The following is a 19667-nucleotide window of genomic DNA, read 5'->3' as shown; positions in this document are numbered from 1 at the left end:
AAACAGGGAGAACAGCTCCCATGTATTGACAGAAAATAAAGATGAAATCAGCAATAACTCATTAGTGGCAAGAAAACCATCCTTAAATTCACCTTAAAAAAAAAAAAGCAAAAATAAACAAAACCCGCAACATCACTGAATGAGAAACAGCTAAATGAATTTCACTATTGATAACGAGCAGGGAGCACAGTGCTTGGGATCATGAGTTTATGCAAATCTGTTATTACTGCAAATTGGCATCCTAAGACCCTGATCATGCAACACTTGCACATATGCTTAGCTTTATGCACATGAGCGGTCTCATTAACGCCAAAGACTTAGTCGTGCATAAAACCAAGCAAATGCATGAGTGTTTGTGAGACTGGGATTTAAGCACAAGGGATAGAAAACAAATTTACTGTATCATCAACAATTATTTCTGAAACCCATCAGAAGCCAAGGTGGTGCCAGAAGTCTGCTTATTGCAGAAACATTCAAAGAGAGAGGAAAGGGATTTTGAAGATTGCTGCCTCTAACTCAATCCATTAGTCTCAATAATAATGGGCCTAACACAGGAGGAATACATCCCTACCCTGACTAAAATATAACTGATTTATGGATATTAGCAACCAAGTACTTCCCACAAAATTTTACAATATAAACAGAATTGCTTCTTAAAATCAGCAACAAAAAAAACCTTTTGCATAAGAGTTCTAACTTACTTAGTTACTATAAAGAAGAACTGGTTGTAATCATCTTAGATTTGACTAAATTATTCAGCAGTGTCTCGCAAAACTCTTCCAAAATTAATTTAAATGGTGTTAGGTTTATGTGGATTCAGAGCTGACTACAGCATTTATACAAATAGCTATGATAAATACAAAGGCTTACATGGGAGGGAGTGCCTGTTGCATTGTAGTGAAGACTGATGGCTAATCTTAGAGCTGGTTTTAATTAGAACATCCAGCAATGCTTCAGAAAACAGAAAAACTCCCCTATGTTATGAAACCTGATGAAAATATGCTATTTCCTTGGGAATCCAAAAGAGTAAACACAATAAAATTTGAGTACTTACCAGCAAGATGAGAAAAAGCATAGAGCTGTAAAACAACTTCTATACAAGCACAGCTTCTGCCAAATTTAAAGGGACAGCTCAGGAGAAGGATTTCCTGGAAAAGGACAGGCCTACATTGTGAACTGTAAAACTAAGGCCTCAAGAAAAACAAAATAAGGTCTTATTATCATAAATATAATTTGTCAATAATCATATTTAAGTGTCATGATAATTTCTGTGCCTTTTTTTTTTTTTTTTTTTTTTTACCTTTTCCCTTGGCTTCAGATTGCAAAACATTAGTATATTCTCAGCAGTTGGTTTTACTGCTACTTTTTGTTTATTTCTTTTTCTTTCCCTTCAGTTTCTGGTCTTTTTTTTTTTTTTTCCCACCTAGTAAAATTGCTGCTGTCAATTGTGCTGCGTAACAGTAAAGCTGACAGAATTATGGTGCTCACAGTCACATCTTGAGGCTTGTTTTAAAGCAGCAGTTCCAGGATCTCCAGGTACCATGTGTGGCCATGTATTTGACTCCTGGCAAAGCCTGGATGCTCGAGGGCTCTTGGTTCTCCGTATGGTTTTGTTCAATGGGTTGTCATGGAGATTCAGAGTCTGAAAAAGGCGCCATGGTCTTTCACTCTGCTGCAGTCTGTATGGTCGGGCTGCTCACAGCATTGGCTATGAGGGCTGGGCTGGCAGGGAACCAGGCAACTTGTGAAAATGCTTTCACACATTTGCACTTGATGTTTTGGTTGTGGTTAAATGGACAATTGCTGTACTGATGGCCAGCTGTTTCCAAGTCTGCATCAGTCTTACAGGCTTAATTTTATATAAAAATAGCTTTGGGGGATGACTTCGGTAAGGTAATATCTTCATTTTTGTAATTTCACAGCACAGTAATGCTGTGTGTCCTGAATGCATAAGAACAGAGAGAAAAGAATAACACAGAAGGATGTTGTCTCGAGGCCCTTCCCCCTCCTCCTGTTTTACCAAAGGAAAAAAAGTTTTAACTTGCTTCATGGGTTAAGTTTCAGTTTTTAATCTTATCTATAAAGTTCTCAAAGAAGAATGCTGGACTTCTGTGACTAACAAACACCTGCCAAGAGTGTGGTTCTGAGTTGGTCTGTAAAGGAATATCATGACAAAGATGTAAAAGGTGATATTATTGGTGTGAAGAGAGATGCAGCTGCTGGAACCAGCCCTGCAAATATTTGCTCCTTCTGCCTAATGGCATCATGTGCAACATTCCTTTTAATGTCTAGTTGAAAAGATGCATGAGTATACAAATTCCTGACTTCAAGGCATCACCATGTCCTGAGGACTGTGAAAACTGATGAGCAGAGGAAAGTCTGAAGCCACTTCGGGCAGTCAGAGCCTACCTACCTCATCGAAGGTAAAGATCAGCTGGCCATCAGCACAGCTCTGCCAAGCTGAAACTCCCCAAAGGCTGTGATGATAATTAACTCTAAAATGTTGCCTTTTCCTTGAAATATACGTCCTATTGTTTGAAGAAATAATTATTTCAGAATAAACTAGTCATTTTTAATTCAGACCTTATTTATTATATTCTGAAGCACATCTCGAAATGCAACACTGAACACAAATTTCTCTTTGATTGGTTTAATGAAAACAATTTCTCTCTTCAGCAAGCACTTGCTTTCAGAGTGAAACCTTAACATTTTACTTTTATCTGTCTTGTCAATCACTGTTTTGAGTCTTTTTTTCCTGCTGGCCCCACCTGAAGATGTAATATTCCCCTCAAAAGAATGCAGTCTGAAAAGATGCTGAAGACATCAAACCAGCCAACTAGTTACCAGTTGATCTGACAAATAGGTCACATTTATTTTTGGGAAAGCAACTTGTTCAGCTGATGGATGACTTGAGCACAGGTTTCCTTACTTTGCCTGTAACTGATGCCCAACTGTTATTTTTCCAGTTTGATACTTGATATCCTAAACTCATAAAATAATTCAGGCTGGAAGGGACCTCAGAATGTATCTCATCCCCTCTCCTGCTCAAAGCAGGGTCAGGTATGAGATCAGGTTGCTAGAGGCTTTATCCAGTCCTAAAAACTCCAAAGATTTTAACACAGCTGCACAACTTCTCTGGAACACCATTTCCAATCCTCAATTAGCTTCATGCTGAAAAAGATTTTTCTGGTGTCATGTTGAAATCCGTGGTTTTTTCAGTTTATGCCGGTTACCTCTTCTCCTCCCTTTCTGCTGGGCTGGGGCTCGTGTTAGTAAGGACAGTGACAAATAAACCCTTTTGTTTCTCATCAGTATATTTGCATGCTTTAGGGAGGACAATAACAATATCTTTCAGGCTCAAAGGTGATGAATCTAAGCAAATTTTGTCTGCTCTTATGTTCTGTATTAAAACATAAATCTCATCTTTGCATGTAAGGAAAACAGAGTTTCAACGATGATCTGACCCAGATACTGGAGTGCACAGTTTTCCTATAAAAGATGTTCTTTCATTAAAAAGACTATTGTAACCTAAACACTTCATGACATATTTTCTTTCCAAGGAAACTTTTTTCAATTGCACTAAGTCATTATGTTAGAGATACTACTCTGTCCAACCAGTCTTAGTATAGGTTAGACTTCTGCAAGAGATTAAAAAATGATGCATTAATAGATATCCTTCTAAAAAGACTCTGCTGAGTAATATTTGCATTTTTGCAAACCTGGGGGAACATACAGAGCAGCAAAGGAAATACAGCGAATAATTCAGGGCAAATAATATATAACCATGAGAACTTTTCCACTGTATTTATTTAAATGAAGGGAAATATGTTAAAATGTGAAAGCTAAGCATTTCAGTTTATTCACATATTTTACATTCAAAGGACCATCTGAAATACTTTTTTTTTTTTCCAGAAAAGAAGAGATTCCTCTTGAGGTTTCCAAAATTTTGACAGAGACATGGAATATACATAATAAAGCACATCATTGCTGTACATAAAATGAAAGCCTTGTGTATATGGAAAAAAAGATAAAATCCAAACAAATCTGACCGTTAGTAAAAAAGGAATTCCTTTAATATAAATAAAATTCAGAGTGTACTTTATTTTAACAGACAAAACAACAGTGGGATTTATTAACAACTACATATTTACAGTGTCTGACTGGTAAAAATAAATGGCTTCTTCTGAGATCCTAGACACTTCCTTAGAAGGCAACGTGGAATGAGGCTCAGTGCTTCACATTAACTAGGTGCTAAAAGGATGAAATTAAAGCATACTTTAAAAAAGAACATGAGCATGATGGCACAGCTGGAGATGCTGATGTAACACATCTATGCCCTGATGCAGCAAAGCTTGCACCACAACAAATTCTCTCTGATTTCAGCAGATCTGTGTATGCTCTAAAGGATAAACACAGGACAAATGTTCTAAATTCAGGAGCATTGGAGGAAGAGAAATGGTTGACTCAAGGGTGCTACAAATAGAGAAAACTGCTGTAATTACAATTTCATGGAGGCACATGATCTTGAATTTAAATCTGTACTTTTCTGCACAGGTGAATTCTACCACTCTAGTTTTCAGTTGATCCTCCATTTGATCCTATGTGGTTTGGATTCCACGTGTCCTTACCAAGTGACAAACTTCATAAAGTATTTCCTTCCCAGTGCCTCCCAGATCATAGTGCCAGTTTAGCAGATCTCAGTCTTTTTGGCAATTAAATAAAACAAGAACCAGATCTTTTTCAAAGTATTCACAAAATAATCTTTCACTTATGAAATGGCTGTTCCATACTGATACCATTCTTGCATCAGATCTGACCTCAGTTCCTTTAGATCTAAACTATTCTTTGAAAGTTATAAAAATAAAGAATTGATTAATATACAGATATATATTTCAGAGTGATAAGAGAATAATATTAAACAAATTCCTTTTTAAATCTACTTTAAATTAAAAGAAATGTTTTCAAAAGTCTGTGCTGAAGCAGATCTTTATCTATTGACTTTTTAATAGAACCCATTCACTGCAGATGGTCATACACAACTGAATGTAAGAAGCTCATTACTACAGACAGACAATGAGTATGATTCCACTATCAAGTAATTAATAAAATCTGCTGTGCTAGCTGGTTCTTGATATTTCTCTTCCAAGAGCTGAAGATATTTCCAATACCAGAAACAAAACCTAAGTCATGAAAAGTCCTGAGCTGGTTTTGAAATTTTCTTATTCCTTGGTCTTCGTTAATATATATTCTGCGACAATCCAGTTTGTTTCATATACTGTTTGTATACAGCATAATATAAATGCTTTGCCTGAATGCACACATATGTACAAAAACAGTCAGTAAATCACTTAAGAAATATGCCTGCTCTGGGTCATTTCATGCTTGTACAATACCGCTTTTTCCTGTAATATCCATAATGACATGATCTAGGTTGCTCCCCTTTTCCACCAAGATGCTCATGCAGATTTTCCTTCTATTTATCTTAAGCAGCCGAAACAACAAGGAACATTTTTGAACAACCTATAATACTCTTCTTGAATCTGAAAAAAAAAATATTGAATCCAAACATGAAATAGATAATTTTTTATATATGTATCTTTATGTGTTTTAACTAATTGTGTATTAATCACTTCATTACATATTTTAAGGTGGGGCTGCTTGTGACTGTAGGACAGGACACTGGATAATCTCAAAACTGTTTGGGGAGTGTGAATGCTGTTACTAACTGCAAAGAATGGAAGTGAGCTTTACTGTATCCATTGCATTGCTTCATCTGGTTACTGGTGAGTTTTACAAGTTCATTTTTTAATCTTCTGTAAGCTTTTCTTTTTTTTTAAACAGGAAGAAAATAGGTGCAAAGGTAAGAACAGAGATGTTCTGTCTTCCCAGAAGGCAACAGCAGTATTTCCCCTCTTTCCTTCCCACTCCCATGAAAGGCACAAGGGTTTCTTCCTGCTTTGAAAAACCGTCCACACGACTTTGTTTCAATTCTGGGTATTGTCCTGGGCACACCTGAGTGCCCCTGTGGCTCCCTATGAGGACACTCACCTTTCTGGACAGCACACAAAGAAAGATGAAGATGAACATCCCCTGAAATGCATTGAAGATTGTAAACAGATAGGCTGTAACCACGGAGCCCTGGACGACGTGGAGGACCCCAAAGATCCAGGTAGCCCCAAGGAGGAACAGGAGAGCGAGAGCACCTCGGGCACAGGACCTAGGGAAATGTAGACAAATGCAAACATGTTGCGTATCCCTTTGCTGCTTGGCTTAGGGAATGCTGTCTAGGCAATCTATTTTTTTTCTGTGAAGGCCTTAGAAGTGCAAATGCATGGGTTGTTCTTTAGGGTGTGCTGTAGCACTGTGACACAAATAAGCTCACACAATCACTGCAGAAGAGCAAAAGAGTAAAACTGGAGGGCCTTAAAACACTGGCTTCTTTAATCTTCAGATATGTTTTCTCTGGTGTACTGCAGCACCATATGATTTGATTTAAATCTACTGTTAGTGTAATTCCCCAAGGAAAAACATATGTCTGTTATGAAGCATTCTCTCGCTTTTCCTCCTCCCCCTTATCCTCCTCAAAAAATAACCCAGAAAAATGTACAGTATGCTCTTAGGTCAGTACATGTGCATGACATCAAAGAGTTCTTAGGCTGCCTCTCAGATTCACTGTAGAAGATGGTGCCAGCTGTAAACCTAGACTTTCCTGCTTTCATTCTTTCTCCTTTTAAAAATATATTTTTGTTTTTACAACATTTATACTCTCAAATATTTCCTGGGTCACTGTATTGATGCTTTAAAATTACAGGAACTGATTGGCTATGATTTTTTTTTTCAACATACTGTAAAGCCCTGTTCACGGGCTCAAGCAAATTGCAGCATGTTGTCTTGGAAATGAAACCACTGATTACTTTCTTACTCATTCTCAGCCTAGTCATTGCAGGACTTCCTTTGAACAACAGACATTTTTAGCACTGTTCCTTGGAAAATGAATAATTTTCAACTTCATTAAAACCTGCTCACCACATGAAGCTATGAAGGGTAAGGAATAAGAGAAAGTAATCAATCAAACAATTGCTAAATCCTAACTATAAATTTAGTGCAGTGCATTGAAACTGCAGGAGTGTTCCTAAGCAACACAAACAGTAAGTTGTTTTCAATGTTCCCTGTAGTACACTTCAGCTTTTCCTGCACAAACGGTTTTCAAGGTTCCTATAAATCAGTTTTAAAGAGAGTGAGTTGATGGAAAAATCATAACAGCATGCAAAGTAAAAATCCTGGAGAGGAAGCCCCCACTCCTCAACACCATAGAAGCACAATGCCCTACTGTGGGCTTTTTACTACTAATAAAAATGGTCTGATTTTCTTATCACAGGATTTCTGTACGCCTTGTTACTTCAAGGTAAATATTTTGGTCCTAATTCGGGTATATTTTGACTTGTATAGAGGCTGCAGAAAGTACAATTACTACTTTAACCCTCCCCTCAGCCTTTACCCTTTGATTGACATGGATCTCTTGTAGTGTTTTTCATACATCTCCAGTAAGCCCAGTGTTACTGCATGAGGCATTGGTCAGGAGAAGGAAAGACTGCAAAGTTTACCTCCAGATATACATGACAATAGAAGAAAACCACTTCAGTATTTCCATAAATCTTCCAGAAGTTTAAATTATTGTTTTTGAATCCTTAATTTCACATTTGGCTTTATTCTGTTTAAACAGAAGTTTAAAATAGTATTAAATGGCAAACTTACCTTATATTTTCATAACAACTAACTTCTGGCTTTAACATTGCAGTGTGTCGAAATACTTTATAAATAATCACTCCGAAAGCCAGCAAATTAACCTGGGGAGAGTAAAGAGAAGAACTTTTAGTTCAAACTGGAGTGATTTTGAGTTTCAGTAACACATTTAAACGGAACAAGTCAGATAAAGTTTCTGTGTACATAAAACCTAGAGAATCCAGTGATGGAGCGGGGAGAGGGAAACTCTTTTCTGATCCACGTCCATTAAAAATATATGAGCCCCATAATAAAGATTGATCAAACAAGGTAATAACGCTATCTTATCTCAATAGTATCCCTACCAAAAGTCTGCAAATGTTTATTGGTAAATCTCTGATTTCATGGTCTGATTTTTTTTTTCTGTAAGTAGAGATGTTTAAGCAAATGGGGAGGAGAAGAGAGGGAGAGGAGAGGGAGAAGAGAGGGAGAGGATCCCTGAGGATGATTCCTGCCATGGATTTTCTATGATACAGTACTGCATCGATTTTGACAAAATGCACATCTTTGTTACATAAATATAATATTAATACATTAACGTCACATTAATAACATCGTATGTTCTGAGCTTTTTTGGGTGTAAAAAGTTTTAAGTGGTATAAATATATTTGATGCTTATGTAAAGAAATTTTAAAAAACTAACTTTGCTGAAAGGTTCCATGCAGGGTATTCTCTCCTCCATTTTATGTTTGTTTCATTGGTGGACAATCTGTGTGTGTGCGCGCGCGTACATTTTCTGCTTTCCTTATAATCATATTGCTTTATTTGAGTTTGAAACAAACAAAAGAACAACTAAAGGAAGTAGTTTTGTAAATGATGCTCAGTTATGGTTCTGAACCTCTGCTTGCTCAGATAGGCTTCACTGAATATTCATTTAAATTTCTATTGCTTTCCTTTAACAATGTAGATGAGTTTGCTCTCTTGCTTTTTAAAAGAACACTTATTTTGGTTTGCAGCATTTAACATCAGAATCTATTTGCAATGTTAATAATTGAACCAAATTTTATCTGGATGTATATTTGTAAATCCTTGGTTGTAATCCTTTGATTGGTTGCTGTGGGCTTACAGCTGCAAACCAAATAGAATTAATGTCTTCCCCAACTTGTTTCTCCAGAAAGACAATGTGGTTTACCTCTCTCCTTTCTCTTAAAAATAAAAACAACACAGAATACCACTCCAAAATGAAAACAAAAGCCTGCTATATAAACACAGCATCACTTTTAAAAGAATTGCTTTCATTTGTTAGCACTTGTTATGTATGTCTTTGGAACATTTTTGTTATGTCGGGTGGGAGTATCTGATATTAAATTCAGGCTCTGCTTTAATTAGCTGCATGCTCATACTTTAATACAGCATAATGTATTTACAATTTGATAAGACAGGAGATAGAGCTGATTAGCAGTTTAGGGAATTAATCCTTCACTGAATACCTTGTACTTTCACTGATCATGAGAGCTATTCCGAAGCTCTTTGTATTTAAAATTGTAATCTGTAATATCTCCTAAACCAGCAATTTTTCAAAGTTAATTATAAGTCAGTCAGCAGTTATGGGTAATTATATGCAGACTTACTTTTTTATCTTATATTTGTTGGTGAATAATATACCAAATAACATGGAACACACACTGTAATCTGTGTAACCCACCTAATGTACTTATTAAAGTAATCTGAAAAAAGTGATCAAAGTACCACAAGCACGGAGAAAGCACCCCAGTACCTCTTCTGAAGCTGTCAGCACGACCGTGCAGCCAAGCCTCCTCCCTGCTGGCCCGTCACTGACATCACTGATGTCAATGAGAGCCTTCCTATTGCTGCTAATAGGCTCTTTATGAAGCTCTGTGAGCCAGACTCCATTATCCTTTGGTCATGGAAAACAGCTGCAGAACTGGGGAGGTTTTGCTGAGCAAGGATGGGACTGCGGAGGGGGAATGTGGGGCCTCGTGGTAGAGGTCTCCATTTCTCTTCATGCCAGTGGGGCTCCTTTACACAAATACTATTTACATTGTCTGTAGCACAGGATAATAGGATTTGGCCCTCTGCGTTGAGGTAATACCCATTAACTATGATCCTTTCATTCATCAACTCATTCTGATGGGAATAATCTGAATGTGTCAGGGGAGCGGGAGAGGTTAACACCAGTTCTCAGAGCCAGCTGCAGAGTGCAGGCACAGCGCACTGACATGTCTCAGGTAGCCTCTCAGGAGGTATCGTTACAGGGTAATGGCAGCGAGCTTAACTTCTGAAACACCCGCTCATTCCCAAGATTTATTAAAGCCTTAAGTACGTTTTTACCCCATTTAGAAGCACTCCATTAATAAAAAATATCATAGCCAAGTGCATAGGCTGTTTCATACAATCTTCAGTGCCTCAAAAAAGTAGGTTTCAGGGAATTTTCTTTCAGTCTAACTTAGAGCACTCTGGCACAGCACTTTGTCCTTTGGAGGACCTCAAATAGGTAACAGTAAGGTAGTTGTAACTGTCCTGCAATGCAGAAAATCCAGCAACACTTGAGGGAAATCAATAACAGAAAATCATACATAAACCCAAGAGAAACATAGATAATGTTAATAATGCTAATAATATTCAAGTGTGCAGAAAACTGGTACTCTAACAAGTATGTTAAGTTCAACACACTATGCTTCAGCCTAAGACCCTGCATATTTGTTACCATAGGCATGCTGGTAATCACAGCTATTTCTGGGAAATGCTGAGTAAAAAGTTCATGTTCAATGGCTGGACAGAGGACTAAAGGGGAAATGGCCTTCATATATCTAATATCCTCAAAGAGCCATATGTGTTTCAACAGATGGAAGGAGAAGTGAAACACCCAAATTGCCTGGCATAAGATACGACCACTTAAGACATTTTTCCTTTTTATCAATAAGTGAGATTCAAATGAATAAATGCAGGTAGTAGGCTACAAAAGGCTTCTAAAATATATGAAGGTCACTCTGAATGTAGTGCCTTTTATTTTTTTTCCATGGAAACTACAATAGATACAAACAGCATAAGAACACTGTTTGACAGAGCAAGTTCTCAGATACAAAACACTACTTCAGCATAGTCACCACCATTAGCTGTGCTAATGAACAAGAGCCTGCATGCTGTGCTCATAAAAGTCTGTGTTGCCATCTGGCTTCTCTTTCACATCACTGTTACCATTGCTAGAATGCACCATCCACGACCTCACTGTGCTCTCATTTACTGTTTGGTCTCCATAAATGTTTAGCAAGCATTGCTGAATGTCAATGCGTACTGTTTTTTCCGCACAGAGGAATTCCATGACACACCTTTGCTTCAAAAGCATGTCTGTGTCAGACACCATTTTGTCAGACTGCCCCTCTGCTGCCATCTGTCACACAGCAACAAAATGTAATGGAATATTGGTGGGAAGCTTCAATCTCTATTGCCTGGCTACCAACATCCCCATGACATTGTGAGCCAACGTAATAAAATAGGAGGCATTACTTTTGGAGCAGCCCTCATAGATAGGCACAAAGAGCCGTAGATGTCTAATACTCTGGCTGGAATAAACTGGGGATAAGAGACACTGAAACATCTAAAAAAGATTCCAGAAGATACTTACTGCTAAATATTGTGTTTTGGTTGCAGTCACGTTTTAGATTTTTGTAATTAAAGCATACTCTTCAGCTCTTGTTGGCTAAGCTTTATAAGATGTTATAATTAAAGCTGCCTGGAGGTGACAGGCAAGGTGAATGGAAACAGAACAGCAAAACACAGAGGCAGCAAAGCAGAACAGAGCACCGTGTGCAGGCAGCTGTGACACTGAGCTGGGGCAGGCGATGCGCAGGCCTGGCCAGGGCCAGCCTGGGGACTGCGGCTGCTGCATGTCTGCTCCAGGAGGGAAGTTACTGGGTAATGAGTATGGCCACTCAGCAGCACTGGGCAAGCCCAAGGCATGAAGTACAGTGGCACTACTGCAGTTTTATCAAGTGAATAACGATTTTACAGCGTGACAGGGCAAGTCCTTGTGCCTTTGTTTCAGTGTTATTACATGGCTGAGCAGTCAGAGAAGCTGCTGCATGTCCTGAGATGGGCCGCTGGGCAAGGCTAATAGGCGAAAAGGGAACTGCAGCGATTCCAAGCCCAGTACTGAACTATTTCATTTTTTAACAAACCACCTCAAACTGCTGTTTAAATTCCATGATTCTATGCTGTTGGGTAAACAGCAGAGTTATTGTACCACAAGTCTCTGGCTATCTCATTGCAGCCCAATCCTGTGGGATGCTGAGCATCCTTAGCCCTCCCCCCTGCGATGTTGGTGGGAGTCAGCACTCACTCAGTGCTCAGGTGCACTACAGGACTCATTTTAATAATTAATCTATTCCTTTTTTTCTAAGTGGTTAATCAAATACAAGTGCTTATACAGTAGCAGCCTCCTTTCTAAGAATCTTCAGGGAATCAACTCTCCTTAAAGATATTTGTATTAAAAATGCTTTTAGCTTAAATTCTAGAAATGTTGTGGTATATTTATAAGCAAATGGTAGGAAACTTAAAATATATTTATGTGAAATAGATATTGAATAGAGAAAAGTCTTAACTGAAATCCTGAAACTAGGATTTTGTACATATGGGCGACTACATTTGTGTATCTATTTTACCCAGGAAGATTCCCAGGGAGCCATAGAGCTGCACAAGGTAGGTTTTATTGTACACACACTACTATGTTTAAAGAGAGGATGGTAAATACTCAGAGAATCTTTTCTTAGAAAGTTATCTGTGTGAAGAGTCAAGAAAATTTAGGACTTTGGAGTAACTTCTGGCTTCATTATACCAATGGTAGAACTGTTAGATGGCAAAACTCCCACTGCTTCCAGTGTTGTCAAGACCTTTCCTCTACAACTGATAGAAAGGGGCATTTTAAGGGATTCACAGGTATCACTTTGTATGGTGTTAGTCCACCTTTGCCCAGAATTAGGATAGCTCTGTAAATCTCTTTGCTGATGCCTTCCTCCCTCTGCTGATGCTTCTGTAGTGAAGAAAAACTGCTCAACAGTGGGCATGGGCAGAGCAAGATGCTGTTGCTTTGACTTTCACTCCTAGCAGTTCTGGGACCACCAAAGTAACGTTTTACCCATACACAGTTTGCAGAAGAAAATAATAGTGCTGTATACATATCAAAACATAAAGAAGTATCTAGTAGATATTATTAAGATGAGGATCCAGAAGAGCACTGAGAAACAATTTTGTCTATTGCTTAAGCAAATTACAAACTTCCCTGTTGATTACTGTATTTTGCAAACTAAGTAATAATATAAAAATGAACACATAGGTCCTAAAATGCTAAATATTCCAAGCTGTTGGAGCTCTGTTATTAGCACATTGCTTAGCAACTGCTATATTTAAAATAGATCCTTAATTCCTCTGTTAAATGTACGTGTTTTACATACTGGAAGAGTAACATAATGTTCTATCCTCAAATAAATATGATGTTAGTGCTTCACACTGCATGAAACACTCTCTTTGTAAGTACAGATTGATAGCTATTTTTAGTTGAGCACTGAATGGTATGAAATATACAAAATTCAATAAAGCATGCAAAACATCTGCCTGCAAATAAAAATATTTGCACTCATGTTGAAGAGTTGTAGTTTCTTTCATAATTAATTACAATTAAATGGTAAGATACTGAGTGAAGCGATATATCATCATTTTGCCCCATCAAGGTAGCTGACAGCTGTCAAGTTTTGCAACTGAGAAATCTTTTTTCCTTTCCTTCCTCCCTCCTTTTTTTAAGCAAGACAAAAGAGCACTTGAATGCTCAGAGGGGAGTGGTGCTTTAATGGTTCAGTTAGTACCTGAACAACTTGCAAAATAAAAGACTGGGACAATAAGCATTCAAGAACGTTTTCTCCAACAGATTTTTGTTGAGGAAAAAAAAAAAAAAAAAAAAAAAAAAGTCAGTTCATCAGCACTAAGATATTTACTGATTTAGATTATACTTTCAAAAGTAAACTTACTACCAGCATTGTTCTGATTAAAACCAGAAAGGACATTCATTTCTGAACAACAAAAAATCCCTGTGGATAGAGCATTTATCCAGGATGTACAAGACACAGGCACAATTTTCTGTTGTACTTAATATTCAGACTATAATATGACCCTTAGTTCCTCCAGCCTCCATACCAGCTATTCACCACTATCACTCCATTAGCCCTGCTGGCGCTGTTCCATGCCATATAGATAATTAAACATTCACTGGAGCAGGAAGACCTGGATCTCCCTCATCCCACAGTTCTGCATCCAGGACTATCTAAAGACAATTACTATTTTAACAGCAGAGTAATTGTTTAATACAAGACCAAGGTTTTGAGACTCTTTCCAATACACAGATATTTATAGAATGAAAAAGGAATTGGTTATTTCATGTACAGTATTCTTGTGTAAAAGATACACTCCAGCCTTTCAAAAACTATTAAAACACTTTAAACACCTGCTCTTTAAGGTTTTCTAGTGTTACAAAGAAGAGCTAGTATAAGAAAGAAGCGGCTAATTCTAAAGATTCAGACATACTAGCTCTGATTCAGTCTGAGCACTTTACATTCAAACTTCAAAAAATGAAGCCCCCAAATCATTCCCTTTTCCTTTCTTAGTCCCTGTCTCAATAATTGATGAAACCATCTATATGCTGATGTCAGATCTCACAAAAAAGAATGAGAAAATTTCTCCTGCTGCTCTCTTAGGCATATACTTGAATTTTTTACATATATCATATTGAATTTGGCTCTTTCAAAAAATGTCTGAAGTTCAGAGCAGCTGTATCTGTATCAGTCTTTACAATGACCCTCATTATGAGTATTTGAATTAATGAGCTTGTGATGGTCTGAATTCTGCCAGAGAGAGCAATACATTTCTATCTGTCTGTCTGGCTAATGTCTGGGTAAAATGACAACATTCAATGGGTCATCGTTATTTCAGACAGAGGAGAACAAAATTAAGCTATTAATGATACAACAGTTTAAGCTTCAAAATGAAAATTTATGCCATATTAATTGCATAAAATTGGACACAAGCTGGCAGTCAAACAGTCTGGATTTGTCTCCTGACTGATTTATCTCATTATCGTGTCTCCCATTAATATACCTTCTCGAATGCTTTAGGTATACAAAAGCAGTCTTATTTAGACATAGAAAATATAACAAAAACATTAAAAAAGCCACTCTAGACTGTATTTTGGGGAAATATTTTCAACAATGAGGGATTAGAATTTTATGATTCTAAGATTTTAATACTTTCACTTGTTTAAAAGTGAAAACACAGCTAAATTAGTTTATTTCAGACCTTGTCTCAGAAAATACATAATTTTCACATAGACTTGCTCTTTATATATGAATACATGAATATTTCAGAGTTGTTCTTTTGCATATCTCCAGCTGTAGATTTAGACTCAATTTAATAACTAAGTAGCTTTCTTTTTGCTTTTAGAACAGTTATAGGAAGCTCTAAATAAATAAATAAGAAATAGAAAGGAGGTTTATATTTTTTATCAGATTAAACAGCTTCTCACATTCTTCTGGGTTCAGTGTCATTTCTTATTGGATTGAAAAGCTAAATGCATGCTGGCCTAAATATTTTTATTTAGCCTCTGTTCTGCAGCCCAGGGGAGGAGGGATGAGCCAATACAGAACTGTGGCTGACCTTAGCCATAAACCCTAGCCCAACTAGCAGGATAAGGGTCTATCTTGCTCCCAGTAAAATTAATTATTAGGTACACTTTCTCCTTTTCCAAGAAGCTGTGAAAAGATGGATTTTTTCTTGGAAGCTGTTAATGACATAAAGCAGGCTGTTTGATGCGTTCACTCCATGTACATAAAGATTCAGACTTACTTAGACCTCTCTTGTGGTTTTCCTCCATAAATGTAAACCTGTCTTATGCTGTACATGGAGACCTATGCACCAGAGAAATATTTTTCCACTGGTAAATAGGTGTGAAATAGTTGTATATTATATTTTAGCACTAATAACTGCAGTGAATGGAAGAACTACCAGGATGGAAGCAGCATCAAGATTATGGCCAAGACATTGAGTCTGAACACATTTGCCAGTTTGGAAATAAAAAGAGTGGGCAGAAAGCCATTTGGTACCTTCCGCATCCCACCGGACCCTGTAAAGGATTTGGCCTTTTGCCTTTTAGAAGCAAATACGATTCTGTTGTGTGTGAACATAGTCACAAAATTGTGGTCATACTCCAAGCCACAAAAAGCTCCTTCGATGACCACATCTCATCCAAGGAGAACAGTCGCATGCAATTGCTACTGTGAATATGAATTTATTTTCCTATATGCCTGCAACTGATGAATGAAAGGGCAGTAGGAGAGTGAAAGAAAATGCACTTTGACTGACAAAATATGCAAAGTATATATAGTCAGTATGTAATTATTAAGAAAGTGTTAAGAAGACACCATCAGCCTGTGTTAACTTTCTAAAGCAAATCTTTTGAGTCCAATCAATGAACAGTTTAGGGTAAGTATATATGTTGATGGTAATTGTGCTTATATAAAAGCAGCATAATCACTGAAAGCACAGAAGCTGGATACATGGATAGATTAGAATAGCAGGATGGGTTTGTTTCTGTGTAATGACATAAGAGAAAATAATGTTAATTTTGTAGACTAAATAGGCCATGGCCCCCTATCTTTGGGTATTTCAAGGGGCTTCAGAACATGGACTTTGATAATAGCTTTGTAGGACAGAAGGAAGGAAGAAAAAAACCTCTTTCCCTAGAAGATCCTGGCCTTGCTGGGAAATTGTATCTATTGGCATGGCAATATAGAAGCTATGGCTTGAAGATTAAGGTTCACCTGTCCACAGAACAGGGCCAGTACTTTCAGACTCGGTGATTATTTAGCACAGCAGGTATTGCTGGTTGCTGAACAATGCTGCAGTTTGAAATAATCTGTTTCAAGAAAAGTTGCAGACTCAGTCTCTAATGCCACTGTGTAATTAATTATTTCCACTTTATCCACAATGGCATAAGAAATGCAATGGAGACACATTAACTGAAGCCACAGAGGGACTAATGAAAAGGGACTATTATTTTTTCATAAAGAATAATAAAGCTATTGCTAGTCCCAGTAGGAAATTTATTTCCACTAAAAAGGCAGACTGAGGAACAAGAGTAGATATAAAAAATGTTTTAAATGGCTATTTTCTGAAAAGTGTACACTAAACACTACAGAGCATACTTTCCTCATCTAGCTAAGAAACATAATGAGGTATTTGTCTCAAATAACCCCTAGGAAAACAAAAGAAAACCTACATAGAACTTTCAAAAGCCTAAATATTCAGTAAAATGTGGAGATGCTGGATATGATTTGTTATGATGAAGGCCAGAGGTCAAACAAGTTTTTCAATAATACTCCGCAGAATATGAAAATATATCAAGAGTAATGAATACAACCTTCTTCATTGAGAACGGGAATAATAATGTGAAGAAGCCTAAGGAGACAGTGTACCTAATTACATTAGTGTGGAGTGATTGGCTTTGGGGGAGCCTTTCTTTTTATATTTTTTGTTTAAATGGGAATAATGGACTGTCAGATCATGCTCAATATTGAAGTCTGGGAAAATGTAAAGCTTTTCCCTTTGAATATTTACTTCTCTACATGAAAGATGTTCAGTTTGAATGGCCTAGATTAGAGTATTAAGTACATGAAGTTTGTGAGTATTTGAGAAAGAAACAGAGTAATGGATTTGCCAGGAAAGTTTTGTGCACTGATTGCAGCATCCTGAATCAACCTAAAAGTACAGAACTGAATAAGCATTAGAGCTGTCCAATAAGATTTGATGAATGCACTATTCCATTAATTTTACCTTTTTTGTTGAATAAATTATTTGACAAATAATAGTAAAATTCATCAAATAAATTATCTGGTGAATATATTTTTTAAGTAATTGACTAGCCCTAATGAATATGCAGGCATTTCTTTAATGAAAAGCATTACTCTACTGTTAGCCTGCTTTCATCACTCACATGTCACTATTTTTGTATTTTATAACTGCAATCTGTATATTTTATTCATTTACCCATTCATTTATACATGAGAAGTTCAAAACGGTATGGTTAATTAATCACTGCAATTCTTAGAATATTTTTGCTTGAAAGTTGATTATTCATTGCATTTATTGTATACAGAAATGCTTAATAAAAAGAATCTGGATTTTCTGAAGACACTTCTCCCAAGAACTATTCTTGGTTTGTATGTTCCAAGTCAACAAAAACGCTCTGCAAATTGCAGAGTCCATTTATAAGTCATTTCTGTAGTTGCAAACACTACAATTACCAATTGTTTCAAGAAATGGGAGTTTGAAACTGAGCCAGACACCTTCAAGGCCCCTGAAAACATACATTAGCATAGTAAAACAATGAGAAGCATACACAAGTTACCCCTTCACTGCACAGTGTGCTAGGATGTTTGGATAGAAGCCACAAGCAAGATTATTTGGATGGTGTGTAATATTGGAAATTTTCCAGTCTTGAAAAGCAAGTCTGTGTTTTGTCATTACAGAAGTAGTCTCAACAGTAATACTGATAGTTTTATACTGTTAAATTGCAAATTACACCTGTTAATGTTACATCACACTTCTGGGTCCTGGTACCTCACAGAAGTATGCCAATTTATTGTGGCAGAAACAATGGGTGGAATAGTCAAGTCCGAGCATTTCTGCCCATACTGCAAAGTTGCAAATCATATTAGCATGTGTCTCCTTAAACTTGCTGCACAAGGTTCAACTAAACAGATTTAATGGGAGAAGGTTCTTGTAGAGGGGCATGTTAAAAGGGTCCTCTGCAGCTACACTCATAGTTGTTGTGATTCACTTCCAAATTTTGCTTTTAATGACTTGTAGACTTTTGGTAAGTACAGCATTAATGGTCTTTTCATACCACTACTAAGCAGCCTAATTTCTATGACCAGCTGAACATCTACTCTATTGCTGTTCCTCTCAGTAGGTATAAGTGGAGGAATATAACCTATGTTTGTGGTGTTTGAAAGATGAAGTTCTCACAAGTGTCAGTGACGTGGAAGAAAGCCCTTACATGGGTCTGCTTCCACTCAAGACAGAGTATGCTGTCATGTTAGAGGTGGGAAAAGCGCTGTAGAACGCCCCATACAACAGCAAGGAGTCTGTTCTTAGTTAACATTACACAATCATTAAAATGGCAGCTGCGTTACCCTGCAGAAAAATGGTTATTTCCATTCTACACACTTCTATTACAGGGAGATTATTATTGTAAGAATGTATTACAAAAGAAAAGAAAATGTTCTAGGGATTTTCTTTTTTTCATTTTCCTACCTTTTATCTCTGGAACTTATATTTTTATAATATAAGTTCCTCAATCAGGCACGGGTTGTAGTTTGTGGGAGTGTTTGTCCCTTAAAGCTTGTGATAAATTCACTTTTCTATTAAAAAGTTTAAATACTTGTTATAAATAATTTCTCCACACTTGTATGCTTTGATCTAATCTACTGCATAGTTTTAGCTAAAATGGTTGTGGTTCTAAAGATTACAAGTATTAGGAGAAAGAAATAAGTTGTGGAAATTATCTTTAGCTTGCAGCTTGCTTTACAAAGGTTTAAAATGCCCTTTCTTTGCTAACTCCATCTAAACAGCTTCTGACCCACTCCTTTTCATGTACAGTCACCAATCTAATAATAATAATAATAATAATTTTTAGGTGGGATCAATAAGGCCATTGCTTTACACTTAAGAATTCTAATAGAATCATAATATTAATAAGCAAACACCTTCAGAAGTAGTGCTACTGCTTAGGCAATAAGAGGAGAACTTAGTTTATACTTCTGATAAATACTTGAGCTCCTTATGCTTCTGTATTATTACTGCAGATTTAAAGCCCAAGGATG

General features: G+C 37.0%; 1 protein-coding gene across 2 annotated transcripts in view; it reads right to left on the bottom strand.

Annotated features, from left to right (window-relative positions):
* Positions 1 to 3668: 3668 nt before the first annotated feature.
* ADGRL4 (adhesion G protein-coupled receptor L4) overlaps positions 3669 to 19667 on the bottom strand; it is a 75129-nt gene continuing 59130 nt past the window's right edge. For both annotated transcript variants that reach the window (XM_090146458.1, XM_090146456.1), the window contains exons 15-17: positions 7756 to 7847; positions 6049 to 6217; positions 3669 to 5540 (exon numbers count right to left, since the gene is read on the bottom strand). In XM_090146458.1, coding sequence (XP_090002584.1) covers positions 5478 to 5540; positions 6049 to 6217; positions 7756 to 7847 — 324 coding nt within the window. In that variant the 3' untranslated portion in view covers positions 3669 to 5477. The remainder of the gene's footprint in view (positions 5541 to 6048; positions 6218 to 7755; positions 7848 to 19667) is intronic.

The sequence above is a fragment of the Phasianus colchicus genome, chromosome 9, assembly GCF_987193195.1.
Source record: "Phasianus colchicus chromosome 9, bPhaCol1.hap1.1, whole genome shotgun sequence".
Classification (NCBI taxonomy): Eukaryota; Metazoa; Chordata; class Aves; order Galliformes; family Phasianidae; genus Phasianus; species Phasianus colchicus.
This window is presented reverse-complemented; position numbering and strand designations above follow the sequence as displayed.